At 44.6% G+C, this 22,874-nt stretch overlaps 1 protein-coding gene across 4 annotated transcripts in view; it reads left to right on the plus strand.

Annotated features, from left to right (window-relative positions):
* Window positions 1–22,874, plus strand: part of LOC139278581 (kinesin-like protein KIF21A) — a 187,283-nt gene that overhangs the window by 158,889 nt on the left and 5,520 nt on the right. For 3 of the 4 annotated variants that reach the window (XM_070897506.1, XM_070897507.1, XM_070897509.1), the window contains 6 exons: window positions 10,938–10,976; window positions 15,861–15,997; window positions 17,003–17,183; window positions 17,698–17,862; window positions 18,560–18,677; window positions 19,795–19,965. In XM_070897506.1, the coding sequence (XP_070753607.1) occupies window positions 10,938–10,976; window positions 15,861–15,997; window positions 17,003–17,183; window positions 17,698–17,862; window positions 18,560–18,677; window positions 19,795–19,965 (811 nt within the window). The remainder of the gene's footprint in view (window positions 1–10,937; window positions 10,977–15,860; window positions 15,998–17,002; window positions 17,184–17,697; window positions 17,863–18,559; window positions 18,678–19,794; window positions 19,966–22,874) is intronic. The other variant, XM_070897508.1, reaches the window with a different exon arrangement.

Raw genomic sequence — 22,874 nt, forward strand, 5'->3', positions numbered from 1 at the left:
CTTATCATAGGGTGAAAGGTAAGGACATGGGGAACCCTGTCGTGGTTCTGGGAGGGAGGGGAAGGGGTGAGAGCAGATGTGCAGGAAATAGAATGGACACAGTCAAGGGCCATGTCAACCACAGTAGAGGGGAATCCTCGTTTGAGGAAAAAGGAAGACATATTCGAAGCATTGATGTGGAAGGTGGTATCGTCAGAGCAGATGCGACAGAGACAGAGAAACTGAGAGAATGGAGTCCTTGCAAGAAGCAGAGTCCAGATAGCTGTGGGAGTCAGTGGGCACAGATGGAGACAGAGAAGTCGCGAGATGGACCAAGTGAAGGTGAGGGAAGGATGGAAATTTTCTTGTTCAGGGTGAGAGCAGGAAATGGCACCAATACAGTCGTCTGTGTACTGGAAAAAAAGGTGAGGGAGGGGACGCGAGTAGGACTGGAACAAAGAATGTTCCACATATCCCATGATAAGCAGGCATAGCTGGGACCCATGCAGGTTCCTTTAGCAACACCTTTAATTTGGAGGAAGTGAGTGGAGTCGAGGGAGAAGTTGTTCAATGTGAGAACAAGTTCAGCCAGGTGGAGGAGGAGGAGGGTGGAGGAGGGTGGTGAATGGGGACTGGGTGGACCTCTGTTCAAGGAAAAGCAGAGCTCCCTCAGGCCGTCCTGGAGAGGGATAGAATTGTGGAGGGATTGGACGTCCATAATGAAAATGAGACAGTTGGGGCCAGGAAACTGTTAAAGCAGCCGAGGGCATTGGAAGAGTCATGGATGTAGGTGGGAAGAGACTGGACAAGGGGAGAAAAAAATAGTTGCGATAGGAAGAAATCAATTCCATGGGGCAAGAACCGGCTGAAAGAATGGGTCTGCCAATGCAGTCCTGTTTGTGGATCTCGAAGGAGGTAGAAGCGGGCTGTGCGGGGTTGGGGAACTATGAGGTTGGCGGCCTTGGAGGATGCTTAGAGCTGAAAATGGAGTGACAATTAAAACATTTTGAAAAGTACTAGAAATCAGTAAAAGGCACTAAAACTCTTAAAGCTAGTAGTGAGAATTATTGTGTGAAGGGTGCAAAATGTTCATTCTTCGCCGTACGACCACTCCTCCCATTGGCTGAAGAAGACATGAATATTAAATCTTCTGACTCTCTTGTCAATTCATCAGGATCCTTGTATAGAGCAGTCCTACTGACTCAGATTAGCACTCCAATCTAATGTCGTGCCTCCTGGAAAAAATACAACTTGCAATTGATGACGAGGGATTTGAAAAAGCTTATTTGGAACATATCTCCAGTAGTGATGACATTGCTAGTTTCCACAAATTCTTTTCCTTGACGACTTGCAATGACACATTGAAGCAAGCATTTTTTGTCCATTGGTGCTATGATCAGCACTTACATGCACCAGAGTGCAATATGCTGGTAATTTTGTTATGCCTTCAGATGCTGCTGAATCAGGGACCCAATCCCAAGTTCACAGAATATTGTGTACTTTTTTTTTTCTCCTAATTATTGCCAGCTTCTGGTGGGAATGAGGAAATAACCTGTGACCTAATTTGAGAGTTGCATTTAAGTGTCATTTTTTTGTTTTGTTTGTCATACTTGAATCTGGGTACGGTAATGTCAGAGTCCTAAACCTATAGGGTTGGATTTTCGGTTAATTTGCGCCCCATTTATTGTCTCGACAGGTGCAAAAATCTATTTTTGGGCATCAAACGAGACACACGAGATTTTGCACCCGGGCGGAACTTTCGCCAATGGTTTTGCGGTGGCGCTAAAACTTACCGCTCCGCCGCTGTCTTGACCATTGGGATGACGTAAATTGTCGTGTATCACTGCGCTAGCACCCCGAGCGGACCTTTCGAGCATTTTGCCTGATTTAGTGTCTGCCCGAGGACCTGCCTAGAAAAACCAGACTGACCCAGGATGCACCATGCATTATAAGCGCCACGTTGAAAGTGAAGGAAGAAGTGACAGTTGTGCATGAATAAGACTGTTGGGAGAACGCTGCGTTACTGCATACATTACATGGTGAAGTTTGTGCATTTCTAGTTTGTTTTTAAGGACATTTTAAAAGATATGGGGGCCATACTAGGTCAGGAGCTGTTCATCCTGGCTGCTATTGCCATATGGCTTCAAGCTGGAAGAAGGCTTATTGTTAATCATTTGTAATGGAATCGAAGAGGTCACAGACATATGGGCAGGAGGCCTTACATCGCTCATACCTCCACCTCTGAGGCGCAGTGCGTTAGAAGGCTGCGCTTCCGAAAAGAAATACTCAGAGATATGCCAGCTCCTACAAGCAGACCTGCAGCCTACCAGCGGCAACAGGATTGCACTGTCCATCGAGGTGAAGGTGGCTGTGGCACCTGCCTTTTATGCCTCCGGCTCCTTCCAGGCATCAGCAGGGAACATATGCTTCATGTCGCAGCACACTGCACATTGCTGCATTCGCCAGGTGACTAATATACTGTATGCACACAGGATGGACTTCATAAACTTCCCAATGACTAGGGAGACCCAAAATGAGGGATATAGGTTTTTGATGATTTGCTGGCTTCCCCAAGGTTCAGGGTGCTGTTGACTGTATGCACATGTCCTGCGAGCACCTTTTAGAGGATCCAGAGGTTTTACGAAACCGCAAGGGATTCCATTCCCTGAACATACAGATGGTCTGCGACCACACTCAGTGCATCATGGCAGTCAATGCTCGATATCCAGGGAGCATCCATGATGCTTTCATCTTGCGTGAGAGCAGTTTCTCATGCATGTTCCTGCGTCAAGCACAAGGTCACAGCTGGTTGATTGGGGACAAAGGTTACAGCCTCGCCACCTGGCTCATGACCCTCCTCTGGAACCCTCAGACAGAAGCCGAGCATCGCTATAATGAGAGCCATGCAGCCACATGCAACATTATCGAACAGACAGTTGGAGTGCTGAAGCAGCGCTTCGATGCCTGGACCACTCTGGAGGTCTCTGAGTTCATTGTGGTGTGCTGCATGCTACACAACTTAGCCATCATGAGGGGACAGGAATTGCCAATGGGGATTGCAAGACCATCTATGGAGAAAGAGAAGGTGAAGCCTGACGAGGAACCCATGCCACCACAACCACAGGGGAGGAAATTGTGGAGATTTTGCCGCTGTAAAAGCCTACGTCGGCAGCTCATAATTCAACGTTTTGCTTGAAGAGTGAATGGCAGGTTTGAGCGTTGCCTGGCCACTCTCTATCCCACCATGTTAACTATTCCCCGTCTTATTCTGCAAATGAGACACAACACGGGAATGGTTAAGGTGAAGCATAAATGTATTAAACATTGTAACCTTTTTAACCTTTGTGATAAAATAATAAGCTGCACCCAGCAGTGTGATACTTAAATAAAATCCTGCCCCACTATTTTTTCCCAACGTCTTGCCCCCCTTCCCTTTATTCCCCTCCCTTGCCTGTTGCTCCTCATCAAAGTAAGGCTGCGAGAGAACTGCTGTGTTGGGGGGAGAGACAATGGAGATGGCGTCTGGGGACGCACTAAAATAGCTCGTGGCATGGAAGGCCCGGCTTCTGAATGGCTAGCCTCTTCTTCAGCATTGCCAGTCACCAGTGGTTTGGGTGACAACCGTCGCTGATGCTTGGTTGGCGACTGAGTGGGGGGAGATGGAATGCTGTCATCCAGAGGAAAGACACCACCTCCCATATTCCTGGAGCCACTCTCACCGACGGGGCTGAGCCCTAGCAACCGGAGCACGATGCAAACTAACACCTTGCTGGCCTGCTTCGGAACTGTCACTTCCCCATGCGATAGTGAGGAATGCGAAGAGTATGGAGACAGGCATGGACTGCATCACCTGCCAAGCTGAAGCAGAGCTTGTGCCTGTGATGCGCTATATTCTGCACGGGCTTACCCCACGCTCTCCGGGACTCGACTGTCACTGCTGTGGAGGCCACCAGCCTCGTGTGAACATTGATGGCCTCACTGGTATCATGGCTCGCACTGACAATCTGCAACCCTACCTCCATAATTGTCGCTTTTAGACTGTCGATGCTTGTGGGAATTCTTCCCAAAACATCAAGGAGTGGACGGCTGTTTAGGATGGACACTCCCACCATGTTCAATTCTACATCTGCCTGTCGATCAGCAGATCGACTTTGCTGACTCATTCTCTGGAGAGATGGCCTTCAGGATTCCACCCCAGCACTACGTTGCTGCATGCCACTGGCCCAGGAGCCTCGCAATTCTCGAACCCTGAGAACGTAACATCGTCCGCAGAGGAGCTGAGTGCCGATGATGGAACAGGGGTCATCTGATGCTGCGCTGGAGTCGGCTCATCCACATCCTCTGCTTCTTTTCCTTCTCCAGACCATGGCCTGACGTGGAGGGGTCTCTTGAGGGATGTGGTGCCTGTGGCTGGTGATCTGGAAGTAGAAAGCAACAGACAAGTGGTTAGCAGCAGGGGAGGGGGCAGGGTGACTTGAGGAAGATCGCATAGCACAGGCTCATTTGAACGACTGCCGCTACTCCATTATATTTAGTCCAGAGACACTGCAGGACATTGCCTCAACCTATCCCAGGGAGTGTGCAGGACATTGCCCCAACTGGGTCCAGAGACACTGCAGGACATTGCCCCAATCTAGCCCTGTGACACTGCAGGACATTGCCCCAACCTAGCCCAGGAAGTGTGCAGACCATGTCCCAACCCAATCCAGGGAATGTGCAGGACTTGCCCTCAGTATCCGAGGGAGGTTCAGCGGCCCCAGTGGCAGCTGCCCGACCTGTGATGCTGATGATGTCTGCCACTCTCTGCTCAATGTCGGTGAGTGGCAGTGTCTGGGGCGGGCCACGCCTGTCCGCACTTGCTCGTGGCGATTGAGATTTTTTTTTGCCTGCAAAGATGAAAATGGGAATAGTTACAAGAGTGTCCATCTGCACTTGTGGCACAGATAGCCACCAAAGTACTTATGCAGTTACTGTCTGAATGTAATAGAATCCTCTGTTTAATGGCATTGGAAGTTGCACGTGGTTCATCAGGAGGTCATCGAAGTGGGGGGCCATCTTATGAGACCTTAGAAAGCAATCTAAGTAATGTGTAAAGATCATTCATGGCAAATAGGGTACCGAACTAAGCCTACCCATGTGTCATGCATTTTAGGAGGCAACCTAAACTGTGTTGAGGCACCAGCAGCATGAGAACTGATAGTGTGACAGATTTATCCTTGAAGTAATGGAGTACATGAATGAAAATGGTACTCTGTCGACCCTGGTGAGATCGTTACATTTATTTTGGCACTGTGTGCTAGTCCTCACCACACTGTCCGAGACAGAGACCTCCTCTGCTATATCTCTCCGAATACATTTGAAGATGGCGGGCAGTGGTCTCGAACCACCCTGAAGATGCAACTCCTGCCATCTCCAGTCCACAGCCCCCACCACAGCATTAAGTGCCTGGCACGCTGTCTTTCCTCGTCGTCCTCCATAATCAAAATCAAAATCAGAAATGGCTGATTCTGCCCTGGTTTTACTATGCATGTGCGCATAGGATATGGCCATGCCCTGCATTAGCATTTGCAATAGGAACGGAAATGGAAACCAGAAGGTGGAAACGGCAGATTGTGTCAATGCCGAAACTTTTGGCTCTGGCGCACAGTCTGTGGTGCAACACCGGAGTTAACTCTAATGCTCCTCGGCAACTTTCGCTCGGCAAAAGTTCTTCGCTCTGACGCTAATGTTATCCCGATGCAAAATTTCTCACCGCGAATTGCGCACAGAAATGCAAAAAAACAAAAATCCAGCCCAAAGATTCACACTTGCTTAAAGTTTATGTTCCTCACTCAGAATTGTTACCTAATAGCTCTCATTGACAGTGAACTACACAGGTTACTGAGGGTCTGGCGGACTCATTGTATTTGTTTCATTTTGTTTCAGTTTCACCTTTAGGTGTCAACCTTGGCTCAGTGATAGCACTCTTGCTTCTTGAGTCAGACGGTTGTAGGTTTTAGCCCCATCCCATAGACTTGAACATGAAATCTTGTACTGAAGGAGGTGGTGTCTTTTGAATAAGATATTAACCAATGTAAAACATCTCTTGCCTTTATTTTCCAGGCCAACGTTTATCCCTGAACCAACTTCATTTTTTTAAGTCTGGATTTATTCCATTGCTATTTGGGATCTTCCTGTGTGCAAATTGGCTGCTCCATTTTCCTACATTACAAGAGTCATTTCACTTCAAAAGTACTATATTGGTGGGAAGTGCTTTGGGACATCCTGAGGTCATGAAAGGCGCTATATAAATGCAAATTCTTTCTTTAACTCGGGTGCCAATGTCTTACCCAATGTGTGTCATTAAGTAGAAACATAACTTAACTGACTTGCATATTGCACTATCCTTTTATATAAATCGGACAAAGAATCTTTTAGTCTCGGCAATTGACTGAAGATACGAATTAAGGTAAACCCATTACTGAATAAGATTAATAAATTGTGTAGTGAGTATTGCTCCTCGGCAGGGCAGAGCCTTGTTAGGAAAAATTGGAGCCCATTCTTCAATGGACTGCAGCGGTTCAAGAAGGTGGCCCACCACCTCAAGGGAAATTAGAGATGGGCAATAGATGCTGGCCTTGCCAGTGACACCCATATCCTATGAATGAATGAATTTTTTAAATATGGAAAATTTCTCAAGCCCTCTAAGGCAGAAACTTGGAGCAGCATAATTGTTTTTACTGATCATTGTTGTCTTGACTTACTATCTTAGTGTTTTGGTATCAACATTGCTTCATCTGGGTGGAAAATAAAGGGTGTATTTCTGAATGAGGCTTTGTATGTGGCAGTATGGGAGACCAACTGACTGACCAGTGATTTTCTTAAAGGGGGTTATCCCAGGTGACTTTCTTCCCATGGAAGAATGAGAAGGACAATAATAACTAGTAGAGTGGACAAGGGAGAACCAGTGGATGTGGTGTATTTGGACTTTCAAAAGGCCTTTGACAAGGTCCCACGACACTAGTATGCAAAATTGAAGCACATGGTATTGGGGGTAATGTATTGACGTGGATTGAGAACTGGTTGGCAGACAGGAAGCAGAGTGTCGGGATAAACGGGTCCTTTTCAGAATGGCAGGCAGTGACTAGTGGGGTGCCGCAGGGCTCAGTGCTAGGACCCCAGCTATTTACAATATACATCAATGATTTAGATGAAGATTTGCAGATGACACTAAGCTGGATAGCGGTGTGATCTGTGAGGAGGATGCTAAGAGGCTGCAGGGTGATTTAAACAGGTTAGATGAGTGGGCAAATGCATGGCAGATGCAGTTTAATATGGATAAATGTGAGGTTATCCACTTTGGGGGCAAAAACATAAAGGCGGAATATTATCTGAATGGCGGCAGATTAGGAAAAGGGGAGATGCAACGAGACCTGGGTGTCATGGTACATCAGTCACTGAAGGTTGGCATGCAGGCAGTGAAGGCGGCAAATGGCATGTTGGCCTTCATAGCTAGGGGTTTTGAGTATAAGAGCAGGGAGGTCTTACTGCAGCTGTACAGGGCCTTGGTGAGGCCTCACCTGGAATATTGTGTTCAGTTTTGGTCTCCGAATCTGAGGAAGGACGTTCTTGCTATTGAGGGAGTGCAGCCGAAGGTTCACCAGACTGATTCCTGGGATGGCTGCACTGACATATGAGGAGAGACTGGGTCGACTGGGCCTGTATTCACTGGAGTTTGGAAGAATGAGAGGGGATCTCATAGAAACATATAAAATTCTGATGGGACTGGACAGGTTAGATGCAGGAAGAATGTTCCCAATGTTGGGGAAGTCCAGAATCAGGGGACACAGTCTTAAGGATAAGGGGTAAGCCATTTAGGACTGAGATGAGGAGAAACTTCTTCACTCAGTTGTTAACCTGAGCAATTCTCTACCGTTGAGAGTTGTTGATGCCAGTTCGTTCGCTATATTCAAGATGGAGTTCGATATGGGCCTTAACAGCTAAAGGGGTACTGAGGTGAATGATCAGCCATGATCTTATTGAATGGTGGTGCAGGCTTGAAGGGCCGAATGGCCTACTCCTGCACTTATTTTCTATGTCAATTTTATTTTTGAACCCTCTGATGTGTGCCAGACACGCATCACCCCCCAGCCGGAGCCAGGAAACCAACCCCGCCAAATATCCTGACCGTGGCAATTAACATGGTCCGGCTGCCCATCTGACACGGGTCTCTTTCTCCCGCCCTCTCTCTCTCTCTCTCTCCCCCCCTCTCCCCAGGCCCCTTGGTAGGACCTTGTGGAATGTAGACAAAAAGAAGAGTGTCGCTGAAGGCTGCAGGATCGTGCTGTGAGAGGATGGGGAAACTAACATGTAATCACCCTGTACCTTTAGAGTACTTCTGGAACCCCACAGACTCTCTTCTATGGCGGCTCCCGGCACACACCCGGCCTTTTGGAGTGCACCACAGATAGGCACAAGAAAATGAGGTGGGAGAGCTGATAAAAGCCTCTCCTGCCTCATTTAACTTCTAATACAGAGCCTGCACCACCACAAGCAGAGGCCGAGTAGAGAGTTCCAAAAGACGACCATGGAAGTTCAATACGTGGACTGCTATTAAATTGCTCAGAAATGTAGACGTTCACCCAGCAGATCCCAACAGAACATAAGTTTTGCAAAGTGCATCTTTGCAGCCTTTGATATCAACCAAACCAGAAGGTAATATTTTGGTATGACTTAGAAGATAACATCCTTGATGTACAGAACAGAGATTGACTGGGAAAATGTGGTACTGTGCACATACCATATCATTTTATTATTGAAAGAGCATGCACATCCCAATCCACATTCTATGAAGTGGGCAATGATTCTGTTTTTTATGAACATTAGTTTTGCTCCAATTTCTATTCAAAAAATTGCTTTGGCAGTTATCCCTAGTTACCATAAACAGGCATTTAGTAACCTATTAATACTATAGTTGAATGTTTTGATTTTCAGTAGTTTGTACAATTTAGATTTCTTGAAGGTGCAATACATTTATAAAATAAAATGAGTCATTTTAAGCATGCCTGTGAACACTTTCTTTTCCACATAGGGTAACATTTTTAATTTCTTTTGGCACAAGTTTAAATGTCTTTTTAATGTGTCCATTAAACATGTATGGTCCTCACCTTCAACTTTTGGCTATTACCTTTTCTTGATGCTTCCATCTTCTATTATTTAATACAACTTGGATTGTTACTATATCTATGATATGAGATTAGTTTAATATCTACTGGGTCAGTGTTTATCTTTAAAATTATACTTTGAAATTCATTTGAATCTTTGCTCAGTCATCTAGAATACCAGTGAACAATAATATATTTTTTTTAAAGTCACAAGCTTGTCTTGCACTGTTTTCCCATATAAAAGACTTTCCAATCTCTATGTAATTTTAAAAATCTGAGGTACTGTGTTATTGGGCCAGTTATTGGTTATGGAGGTAGACTGGTAGAAGTTCTGAAAATACAGCAGTTTTCAAGGTCGATATATCAACATGCTTCATCAGAGTGACAGGTGTGGACCTTAGACCACAAATTCTTCACCTGATGATTTCCATCTTACGCAAGTTGTCAGAAGCAGGCACCTGTTGCTTGATGTTTCCTGATGGGGAAGTTACCCAAAGCTGTGCTACTGGGAAATCTCTGATTTTCCCCATTCATACCCCAGTAGAACTTCTCCAAGTCCTTAATATTCCAAACAGTCACCACTGTCAAATTAGTAACACGTCTGTCCTATTAAAATTATGTCTTGTTGATATCTCCTGGCATTTCATTTTTTTTTAAAAGGAAACATCTTCAGCTGTTAGAGAACTACTGATTGAAGATTGGGAGATGAGAAAAGATATGTAGTTTAGGGTAAGGATATTAGAGATGGGTAAATAACATCACAGTGTATCTCACTTTGGTGTTGGGAAAAATAAATTCTCAAGTTGGCATTCCTGAGTACAGAGCCTTCCTTAACCAGCTTTAATGCATCAGATGGCTGAAGGTTTAGCACAATTCACACCTGCTACCTTGTAAGCTAAAATTCATTCTACGGGCATTTTTGGAGTTAAAAATGTTCCCGACTGTCCCACCACACTCCCACTCTTTCCTCCACATAGCTTGGTTTGTGCTTCAGGACAAAAGAATATTTTAGGAATTGAAAAAACTAAAGAGAGAAGACAGTGCATGTGTTATAATCATTGTGTAACTTGCATGCCTGTTTTGTGGCCAAGTCTATGAAGTTGGTGGTTGTACAGTACTACCGATCAATTTAGGAGTGCTGGCAGAATTTGAGTTGTTTAGTATTCCAAATTGTCAGCAGATTAATTAATAGCATGCAAATCTGATTACTATTTTCCACAGTAGATAGGATTAGACACCTTGAGGTCAAAAAGTAAGGTCAAAAAATCTATTAAATTGCTATTTGCATTGTTAAGTGTTTTGAATATTAATGAGGCTCTTACTGATTTACTTAATTCAACTGGAAGGCTGCAACAACTGTGTTGCAGTGCCATTTCAAAAAAATCTGCAGTATCTTTGTCAATATTAATATACATTAAAAAAAATTTACTAACTACTGCACTGTTTAAACAAACTATTCATACTTTAATTGCTTTCTGCATATCTGCAAACATGCAATAAAGGCACCAATTCTCGGTGACGCAACTGTTTAAGAAGACATTTTTTATCACTTGGAACGCTGTCTTTTATATCTGTCTCTTTCCCTCATTTCCCCTCCCTTGCTGTTCCTCCGCCTAATTTCTTCTTCATTTTACTCCTAAATAGGTATTAGGCTCAGTAGCACTTAACAAAGTGAAATAAATTTGTTGTTAGATGCGTCTAAAACAATGATACTAAAGTACCAACCAGACTGCTACATTTTAGTTATTGTGCAGAGTTTAACCTGCTGATATCTCCTCTTTGTCTCTTCACAATTCCATCACTGTTTTATTGTAGGTCAGATGAAAGTGACTCCTCTCTTTCGGAGGTACAAAGGTACACTGTCTAACTTGTCACTCTCAATTCAGATTCTACTGTAGTGCTCATTGCTTCTTAATATTTCCTGCATGCTAATGGTGCCTTCAATTGCCACTTTTTGGGACTAGTTGCAATGTACTGAAATGGTTGTGGGAGTCCTTTGGGAGTTGGGTGTTTTTGTCAGGAGATAAACGATTGGTCATATTGCTATTTTTGTTTGGATGATTATCCTGCTTTTGCTGTTGCTTGTTAAATTTATTTGCTTTTGCTTTGATAGTGCACTAAATAGTTTTTGAAAAGCTTTAGTTGCTGAAGAATGACCCGAACCTTTCCCACTTGTAGGTGTGGAAGCATTTCCTCTGTTAATCTAAGAAGTCTAAATCTCTGATGTTACAAATTGCAGTGCATGTTTTCTTTAAAATGATGAACTTGAATTCTAGCAAGACAACAGATGCTTGAAAAGAAAAACATGTTGGCTGCTTTCTAAAAGTATAAGAACTAGTGCAATTGGCTGCATGTTTTTAAAACTGTTTAGTTTAAAAGATACAATTTTTTAAGTGTCAAAAATTATGTGTGCTTCTAAGAGTCAACTTGCCTGCACCAAGGAATTTTGGCTCGTAGTTTCTTTATCACTGCTGCTGTAAAATGATATACCACACATAATTACATGACAATTATTCTGGTAAATGACTAGTTAATTCTCAGGCATGTCACGTTCACTTAATTGTCACTAATCCTATAGTCGTCGTCATCATAGGCAGTCCCTCGGAATCGAGGAAGACTTGCTTCCACTGTAAAAGTGAGTTCTCAGGTGACTGTACAGTCCAATGTGGGAATTACAGTCTCTGTTACAGGTGGGACAGACAATGGTTGAAGGAAATGGTGGGTGGGAAGCCTGGTTTGCTCTTGATTTGCACATGCTCTTGGCGACGAGACTCGAGGTGCTCGGCGCCCTCCCAGATGCTCTTCCTCCACTTTGGACAGTCTTGGGTTAGGGATGCCCAGGTGCCGGTGGGGATGTTGCACTTTATCAAGAATGCTTTGAGGGTGTCCTTGAAACGTTTCCTCTGCCCACCTGGGACTCGCTTGCCGTATCGGAGCTCCGAGTAGAGCGCTTGCTTCGGGAGTCTCGTGTCGGGCATGTGGATGATGTGGTCAGTGCTTCGATGCTGGGGATGTTGGCCTGAGTGAGAACACTGACAGTGCGCCTATCCTCCCAGTGGATTTGCAGGATCTTGCGGAGGCAGCGCTGGTGGTACTTCTCCACTTTGAGATGTTGGCTGTATTAGTTCACATCTCTGAGCCATATAGGAGGGCGGGTATCACTACTGCCCTGTGGACCATAAGCTTGGTGCCAGATTTGAGATCCTGATCTTCAAACACTCTCTTCCTCATGTGACCAAAGGCTGCTCTGGCACACTGGAGACAGTGGTGAACCTCGTCATCGATGTCTGCCCTTGCTGATAATAGACTCCCGAGATATGGAAAATGGTCCTCATTGTCCAAGGCTGCGCCGTAGATTTTCATGATCGGGGGGCAGTGCTGTGTGGCGGGGTCAGGTTGGTGGAAGACCTTTGTCTTGCAGATGTTTAGTGTAAGACCCAGGCTTTCATACACCTCGGTGAAGGTGTTGACGATGGCTTGGAGCTCGGCCTCCGAGTGTGTGCAGATGCAAGCTTCGTCCGCGTACTGTAGTTCGATGACGGAGGATGGGCCGATCTTGGATCTAGCCTGGAGGTGGCGAAGGTTGAATTGGTTCCCATTGGTTCTATAGTTTAGTTTCACTCCAGCAGGGAGCTTGTTGAGAGTGAGATAAAGCATTGCAGCAAGAAAGATCGAGAAGAGTGTTGGTGCGATGATGCAGCCCTGCTTGACCTCGGTCCGGACGTGGATTGGATCTATGGTGGATCCGTTGGTCAGGATCACAGCTTGCATGTTGTTGTGGAGCAGGCGGAGGATGATGACAAACCTTTGGGGACAGCCGAAACAGAGGAGGATGCTCCATAGTTCCTCATGGTTGACAGTGTCAAAGGCCTTTGTGAGGTCAAAGAAGTCCATGTACAAGGTTTGATGGTGTTCCCTGCATTTCTCTCGTAGTTGTCGAGCAGGGAAGATCATGTCCGTTGTACCCCTTAGTGGACGGAATCTGCATTGCGACTCTGGGAGGAGTTCTTCAGCCATAGGGAGAAGATGATTGAGGAGGATTCTTGCAATGACTCTCCAGCACCCTTGCTGACTCGGTCCCTTTGGCCAGCCGGCCCGGCCCAGCGTCCTCCCCGAAGACCTTTCGACCAGATCAGGGCCGGCCCCAGCAGTCCAACTGCGGAGGCCTGGAGGAGCTGTGGAGGAACCACTGTTGGGCACGTAGTGCGGGTAATGGTGGCAGCCACTCTATCTTCTCCCATGACCTTTTGAGATAGAAAAATGGAGCATGGTGCAGCCAAAAAAAGCGAGCAGAATCCAGCGTGTCTCATTCCTACCCCACATCCCAGATCTCCCACCACCTCTCTTAAAGATGCTGCTCAGCACCAAGCTTGCGGCTCGCATCTCATAGGCAACCACGCCCATACAGTAGAGCCTGGTTTCCAGTTGTCTTGAACCCCCTTGCCGCTGGACCCAAGATCTTGCTCTGCTAATCCCGTGTGGTTACCGGTGTACAACGGCCACCCCATGTTAAAAGAACTCGCGCATGGGCATCTTCCATCTGACAAAATGAAGTTCAGGACCCTCATGGACAATCCCAACAGCGACAGACCGGAATATCGCATTACTATCATTGCCCAGGAACTCGGGCGCTTCAACGTTAGCATCGCCGCCCTAAGCGAGACTCGGTGGGTGGGGAAGGCCAGTTCAAAGAAGGTGGTGGTTTCTGGAAAGGCAAACCAGAAGAAGAATGCCACCTCCATGGAGTTGGCTTTGCCATCAAGAATGAGCTGGTGGGCCGTCTGAGATTCCCTCTGCGGGATAAGCATGAGTCTCCTGACTCTCCGGCTCACCCTAGCACAGAACCAGTGCGCTACAGTCATCAGTGCGTACGCCCCAACCACTCAACACAACAGATGAGACCAAAGAGGAATTCTATTCCAGCCTCGAATAATCCTTGTCCCGAGTCCCTACAGATGTCCTCCTTGGCGACTTCAACGCCAGAGTCGTTAAGGACACAGACCTCTGGGGAGGCGTGATTGGCAGAAAGGGGGTAGGGAAAACCAATTCCAGCGGTTCCCTGCTCCTGACAAAATGCCTGGACTATGACCTTGTCATCACCAACACCTTGTTCCGTCAGAGGGACAAGTACAAGGCATCATGGCAACACCCTCGCTCCAATCACTGACATCTGCTCGACTCTGTCATCGTCCGAGCGAGGGACCGCAAGGACATGTGCATCACCCACGCCATGACTGGAGCCGACAACTGCTGGACGGACCACTGCCTAATCCGCTCTGTCATTAACATCAATAAAGTCCCAAAGCAGCGACGGCAACCGAAACAATGCCGCAGGAAAATCAACGCTGGGGCACTCAAAGACCCAGTTAAGAGGGCCTTAATTAAACAGCCAGCGCCTCACTGCTAACCTGGCGACCCTCGACGACCCCGAGACGCAGAGTGCCCACAGACCCTGATCTGCCCTCAAGGCCTCCATAACCAGCACCTGCGAAGAGACACTCGGTCACTCAACCAGGAAACACCAAGACTGGTTTGACGAGAATGACCAGGAGATCCAGGAGCTAGCAAGCCGCAAGGCATTTCTGAACCGAAAGCAGCAACCCAATTCGGGAGCAGCAAAACAGCTCTACAGGCGGCTGAAGGTTGAGGTCCAACAAAAAAACCTGTGACCTAAAGAATAGATGGTGGGTGGAGAAAGCACAGGAGATCCTGCAGCTGGCTGACAACCACGACGTGCGAGGATTTTTCAGCACAGTCAAGACCACCTACAGCCCAAGGCCCCACCCCACTGCTGGCCAAGAACGCAGTGGCACTCATTAAGGACACCGAGGCAGTCAGTACCTGCTGGAAGGAGCATTTCGAAGATCTCCTTAACTGAGACTCTCTTCGATGTGAGTGTCCTTGACTCCATCCCGCAGCATGCTACCTTCCATCATCTCAGAAAACCCCATCCCTGCACGAGGTAGAAAAGGCCATCCATCAGCTCAAGAATAACAAGGCAACAGGAGCAGATGGAATCCCCGCCGAGGCACTAAAGTATGGCGGTAATGCGTGACCTCATCTTTCATCTGGAAGGAAGAAAGCATGCCAGGAGATCTCTAGAGATGCTGTAATCATGACCATCTTCAAAAAAGGGGACAAGTCTGACTGCAGTAACTGCAGGGAAATGAATCTTCCTGCTATCGGCCACTGCGAAAGTCATTGTAAGAATCATCCTCAATCCTATTGTAGATTTGTGACAAGTAAGAGTGATGTGCCAGAGAATTGTCTGCCATTTGCCTAAAGGGTGCTCCACTCATGGAATTATATCTTGACATGAACCATAGCCTTCAGGAAAAGAGGAATAAGGAGAGAAAGCTGGAAAGTAAAATGGAGTACATTGTAGCATGTAAATCAAAATTGGTGAAAGGGTAGCGAAGAGGTATTCAGTCATGCTTGTCAAATTTTCCCCCCAGAATTCAGACCTATCCCCATGTGACCGATATCCCACATTTTTGCAAAAAGTGGCAATTGCTTTGCCCTTCAATAATATAGAAAATTACTCGCAGTTACAAAAAAATTAATTCCATGACTTGACCCTAAAGGATTATAGTATAGTCCAAGACTTTTATTTCATCAATTAAAAATAAATGTAAGCAGTGCAATTTTTCCCCTTTGTCTTTCCTATTGATCTGTGATTATCTAACAAAATCTTTTATTGGTATTAATCAACCAGTTTTCTTACCATTCTTTTCACAGGGGAATAATTAACCTGTTCCCCAGTTCCAAAGGCAGTAGGAATGCACCCCTTCACTGCAGCCATGTAGCTGAAGGGCACAACAAAGCAGTGCTGTGTCTGGATGCGACAGATGATCTCCTTTTCACTGGAGCAAAAGGTGAGAAAAATTGCTTCAAACTGTAGGAAGAAGTAGGTTGCACTAAATTCATAGGCCTCAATATCTGGGTCCCTCCCTCCTGATTGCCAGGGACCGTTCCCAAGGACCGTTCTTGCTGCTGGTTTTCCCACCCAGCAGCCTGTCAATTTGTCTGGCTGCCAGGCAGGAAACACAAGAAAAAAGTTATAATGAGGTCCTGCTGTTAAATTTGGCAGGACCTCCGCAACCCCGGCCTTGCTGGCACTTCGCTGCGCTCCTTTGCACTCTCCCGCCTCCCCCCCAAGTATCAGGGCCATAGTCTGTTTTATATCAACTCGGCTGCAGTCCCAGGATTGCTGGTTTAAATTTGATCTGCTCTTTCTAGGTGAATTGTTTACCTTTTTTTGATTTAGACAGCAAGGGAGTAATTTAGCTTCACTCGTAATTATTTACAAATTGCCTTATCACAGGGAAACACCTCAATGCACTTCACACACACACACAATTACTTTAAAGTGCTATGTAAGTAAATAGTACTCCACATATCACCTGCTTAGCAACTACCCAACTTTGACAGATTAGAAGTATCTGACCCTTTAAAGACTCTCTTTGCAAGCACGACCTTCCCTTCATCTGCTTTCCCATTTGAGGCAACAGTCTTGAAGATCTTTTCTGGTGTGCACAGTCTCTTGGCCAATTTTGTACCATCGTGTGATCTTGGTTGGTTAACCCCAATATAATAGCGCTCCTGTTGCGATTATTTCTGTGTGTGGCAGGGTTTCACTCTGGTCCTGAATCTAACTATTGTGCTTTGTAGCTACAAAGAAACAAGTGGAGGATACAGTACTTGATCCTTCTTACCCAGTCTGAGAGTTCAAAGGAGAATGTGCTTCAGAAATTGTGGCGGAATCTGCAACCAGTTTAATAATCTTACAGATAAAGGATGATGCATGAAGGGAGGTAGCTATATATTAGTAAACTGATGGCACACTAACTGCATTATTTCTTTGTGTAAATTTTTAACAGATCGCACATGTAAAGTATGGAACCTCGTAACTGGGCAAGAGATCATGTCTCTTGGTGGACATCCCAATAATGTGGTGTCCGTCAAATACTGCAGTTATTCCAGTTTGGTATTTTCTGTTTCTACATCTTATGTTAAGGTGTGGGATATTCGAGACTCTGCCAAATGTATTCGAACACTGACGTAAGTATCTATCCTGATAATTTAGGATTCTATTTTCGAATTGAATTACAGTTCAAAAGAAACAAAATGCTTCAGACTTTTTTGATTTAGAATTAAAATGTTAAGATATTTCTAAATATGTTGCAACGGTAGTCAATACACATAGTAATAGGCAATACTGGTTGATTTATAAAAATGAACTTGCCTATATTAATCAGCTGCAGGCTACCTGTACAGGAAGTGTATTTTGTAGTTCTGTACCTGCCTGAGATATTGGACAAATCTCTGAGCTCCAGTAGGTACAGCTTGCTCAGTGTCCAAGTATAGCAGTTGACAGTGAGACATCTGGCATCGAATGCAAGTGAATGCACTTAATTTTGCTGAATGTGCAAAGCCTCAATGAGAAGAGATCTCAACATTATGTTCTGTCAAATTTGTGAAGAAATTTACATTTTATGTTAAGATGATGGTAAGATCATACTTATTAAAGATAACAGTAAAATATAGCACGTATAATCAATTTCTTGTCCCTCAGGTCATCAGGCCAGGTATCAATGGGGGATGCTTGTGCGAGCACAAAGAATAGAACAGTTACCATCCCTCCTGGAGAAAATCAGATAAACCAAATTGCACTGAACCCCACTGGCATGTTTCTCTATGCTGCCTCTGGCAACTCTGTGCGAATGTGGGATCTTAAAAGGTATCTTGTCTTTAAGTTAAAGAAACTTGGCTTTGTAGGAGTTTAGTTTGGTTAAGTTTTTATATTTGTTTATACATAAATTCTGGAAAGCATAGCTTTGTAATACAGTTTGAATGGAAGAATAAATTTCAGCATCTGCATATGCTCCACCAAAGATACTGTAGCCATATAATATGTTTGTGTTTGCAGGAACCTGCTCAGTTAGTGCAAAACTAACTTGATGTAAATTAGCTAAACTTGACCCCCTTAGCTCAAGTAAGCATTCATGAGCTTTTGCAGGTCAATGAGAAATCACGATCAGCAAAATAAACATTAAAATCTTTAGTTAACTTACCATAACTGTTAATTATTAGAAAATTAGCACTTAACATTTGTTTTATTGTAGTTATTTTAGCAGAATAAATAGCAATTTTAATATAATTATGTAAAAAAGGTCAAAGCTCCAATTTCTGTGAGCTAGGAATAGTGTTGTGATCAAATTTGTCTTTGTCAGAGAGAAGCATATGTGAATACTGTTAGTAAATATCAGGCTGGAGAGTGTAGTTGAGGTCGAAGATCAGCCATGATCTTATTGAATGGCGGAGCAGGCTCGTGGTGCCGTATGGCCTATTGCTCCTAATTCTTGTGTTGTTAAACATTTTTTTAGCACTATATATATGCATTTAAATGATAAGGTGACCATGTTTCCATTTTCAAGGTTTCAATCCACTGGAAAGCTGACTGGTCATTTAGGTCCAGTTATGTGCCTTACTGTTGACCAAACTGCAAATGGACAAGATCTAATTATTACTGGGTCCAAAGATCACTACATAAAGGTAATACTTTCATAGTGCAAATTAAAATATTTACAGCAAAATTTATATTCAGTTATTGCAATTGCCTTTTGATGAACCTTGCGTTGCAAAATGCACGAATGTGCTTTGAATCTAGTACTGGACAATATTGTGAAGTTGTATAATGTTTATAATCACTAAAACCTTAAAATGTAAATTGATGATATGTGCTTTTCGAAGCCTATTAAAACTTATGCATTATACTTGAGGTGTATCTTTTGAATACTGAACTCCTGTTAAGTTAATCTCATTAAGAGTGTACCACATCAAATTAAAGCACAGCAATATTGCTTAATGGTAATATAACAATGGAGATGTTGGTTGCAATACATTGGAATCCTTATAGTTCCTCATTGGGCACAGCAAAAAATGTAGGTAGTAATTTTGGATAACTTTTCCATGCCCCTTTATGACAGATTGTGGAGTGTAGCTTTCAGGGATTTGGGACGAGATTATATGATCATCTAATCAGTCGGGGGTTTCGTAGGATATCCGAGAAGAAAATGTTGTGAAGTAGTGGAAGGATTTGCATGTTGATTAACAGTCTGATAGGCTGCAACATGAATGCTCCTTCCATGGCTTTCACCATCTTTGTACCAGCTGAAAGGGTGGTTGGACCTATTCGACGGGGAGGCTCCCACAACCCATACGATGAGGTGGGGTGGAGGTAACACCCACATCCACTGCACATTAGTATCCCACTGGATGACAACCGTGAGCTCTGAGCAAGAACTTTAGTCTCCACTCGCCAGAACTGTCTCGAGCAGGGTTTGAACACTGCACCTTTTGAATCAGAGGTGTGAATGTTGCCACTAAAGGCTCACTCCATAGGAGAGGTGAAAGGAGCGGAAACAAACTAAAATGTCACAAATAAAGGCTGTGATCTACATGTAATGTAACTTTTGTAGAATCTGCCTGTTTCTCAAATTGTATTGGTCGTAAAAGTTCACCCATTTCAACCTTCTCCCCCCCCCCCCCCCCCTGCAATTTACAATCTGATGGTTCCAGCCTTCATAACCTTGTGTAGAAGTCACATAAAAGATAAACCGTACAGCCTAAATATAATAACGCTGTTACTCTTTTACCCCTTTCTATTTAGATGTTTGATGTAACAGAAGGTGCTATAGGGACTGTAAGCCCTACCTACAATTTTGAGCCACCACATTATGATGGCATTGAATCGCTCACAATCCTGGGTGACAGCCTGTTTAGTGGATCCAGAGATAATGGGATAAAAAAATGGGACATGGCCCAGCAAGAATTGCTCCAGGTATGATTACATGGCAATAAGCTGTTGTAAGTTTTATGATGGCTGAGTAGATCGAACAAAAGGAGAAAAACTTGAATTCCCCTACCCTAGCTCTCTTCTCAAAACTGTCTATGGTCTCGCCTGTCTCCACCATGACCTTCAGCAGATTCATCTCTTCTATGAGACCACTTCATGTTCCCTAGTTGTTTCCTGACTTAGTTTCTGATTACTCAACTGTCCCTCCTTGGCACAATGAATATGCATACAGCACAGAAGGAGGCTATTCGGACCATCGTGCCTGTGCCGACTCTTTAAAAGAGCTATCCAATTAATCTCACTGATATTTTTTTCTATAGCCCTGCAAATGTTTCCTTTTCAAAGTGAATGCCAACAGACTCAGTTGCTCTCCTTTCAAAACTGCTCTTAAAAACCTTATCCTTAACCACCCTGCCCCTCCAACTATCATCAGATCCTGAAGCTCCCCTTTCCCTCAAAATTCTGGAACATGGAAGTACAGAGTCAGCTTTATGTTTTGATGATACCCATCTTTTTCTCTCCACCACCATTCCTATGACTTTCGCTATGTTACCTTTTGGCCTCTATGAGCTAAATGGTGGATGAACCAGAAGTTTCTGCAGGTCAAGACTGAGGTCACCCTGCTTGATCCTTGCCAGAAACTCCAATACACCAATCCTGATTCCATCTCCCTTCCTGGGCTCCTGTTCAAGCTTAACTCATTGATGCAAAACCTCGAGACCCTGAGCGTCGCTTCACATCCTACACCTAGTCCAGCACAAAAAAACGCATATTCCCACCTATGAAGTATCGTTTATCCCCATCCTTTCACCCCAACTGCTGTTAAATCCTCATTCAAGCCTCATGCCTTTATCATCTGCAAACTTTGCTTCTCCAGTGCCCTCTTTGCTGGAATTGAGCACCATCATAAATAAACAACTCTTTCAAACTTCGCACCACAGATCCTAGCTAGGAGTTAAATTTAAAAAGTAGGATCTCAAAGGTAGTAATCTCAGGATTGCTACCTGTGCCACGTGCTAGTCAGAGTAGGAATCGCAGGATAGCTCCGATGAATACGTGGCTTGAGGAGTGGTGCAGAAGGGAGAGATTCAAATTCCTGGAACATTGGAAGCAGTTCTGGGGGAGGTGTGACCAGTACAAACCGGACAGTCTGCACCTGGGCAGGACCGGAACCAATGTCCTAGGGGGAGTGTTTGCCAGTGCTGTTGGGAAGGGGTTAAACTGATATGGCAGGGAGACAGAGGGAAGTAGAATGGGAGCAGAAGCAAAAGATAGAAAGAAGAAAAGTAAAAGTGGAGGGCAGAGAAACCCAAGGCAAAAATCAAAAAGGGCCACATTGTAGCAAAATTCTAAAGGGGAAAAGTGTGTTTTAAAAAGACAAGTCTGAAGGCTCTGTGCCTCAATGTGAGGAGTATTTGTAATAAGGTGGACGAATTAACTGCACATGCAGCAATTTAATGAATATGCTGTAATTGGCATCATGGAGACATGGCTCCAGGGTGACCAAGGCTGGGAACTCAACATTCAGGAAAGATATACAGAAAGGAAAAGGAGGTGGGGTAGCGTTGCTGGTTAAAGAGGAAATTAATGCAATAGTAAGGAAGGACATTAGCTTGGATGATGTGGAGCTGCGGAATACCAAAGGGCAGAAAATGCTAGTGGGAGTTACAGACCACCAAACAGTAGTAGTGAGTTTGGGGACAGCATCAAACAAGAAATTAGGGATGCTGCAATAAAGGTACAGCAGTTATCATGGGCAACTTTAATCTACATATAGATTGGGCTAACCAAACTGTTAGCAATACAGTGGAGGAGGATTTCCTGGACTGTATTAGGGATGGTTTTCTGGACCAATATGTCGAGGAACCAACTAGAGAGCTGGCCATCCTAGACTGGGTGATGTGTAATGAGAAAGGACTAATTAGCAGTCTTGTTGTGCGAGGCCCCTTGGGGAAGAATGACCATAATATGGTAGAATTCTTTATTAAGATGGAGAGTGACAGTTAATTCAGAGACTAGGGTCCTGAACTTAAGGAAAGGTAACTTCGATGGTATGAGACATGAATTGGCTAGAATAGACTGACAAATGATACTTAAAGGGTTGACGGTGGATAGGCAATCGCAAACATTTAAAGATCACATGGATGAACTTCAACAATTGTACACCCCTCGCTGGAGGAAAAATAAAACGGGGAAGGTAGCTCAACCGTGGATAACAAGGGAAATTAAGGATAGTGTTAAATCCAAGGAAGAGGCATATAAATTGGCTAGAAAAAGCAGCAAACCTGAGGACTGGGAGAAATTTAATTCAGCAGAGGAGGACAAAGTGTTTAATTAGGAGGGGGAAAATAGAGTCTGAGAGGAAGCTTGCCATAACCATAAGAACTGACTGCAAAAGCTTCTATAGGTATGTGAAGAGAAAACGATTAGTGAAGACGAACGTAGGTCACTTGCAGTCAGATTCAGGTGAATTTATAATGGGGAACAAAGAAATGGCAGACCAGTTGAACAAATACTTTGGTTTTGTCTTCACAAAGGAAGTCACATATAACCGTCCGGAAGTACTAGGGGACCGAGGGTCTCGTGAGGAGGAGGAACTGAAAGATATCCTTCTTAGGCGGGGAATTGTGTTAGGGAAATTGATGGGATTGAAAGCCGATAAATCCCCGGGGCCTGATGGTCTGCATCCCAGAGTATTTAAGGAAGTGGCCCTGGATATAGTGGATGCATTGGTGATCATTTTCCAACAGTCTATTGACTCTGGATTAGTTCCTATGGACTAGAGGGTAGCTAATGTAACACCACTTTTTAAAAAAGGAGGGAGAGAGAAAACGGGAAATTATAGACCGGTTACCCTGACATCGGTAGTGGGAAATGTTGGAATCTATTATTAA

This window comes from Pristiophorus japonicus, chromosome 13 (assembly GCF_044704955.1).
Source record: "Pristiophorus japonicus isolate sPriJap1 chromosome 13, sPriJap1.hap1, whole genome shotgun sequence".
Lineage (NCBI taxonomy): Eukaryota > Metazoa > Chordata > Chondrichthyes > Pristiophoridae > Pristiophorus > Pristiophorus japonicus.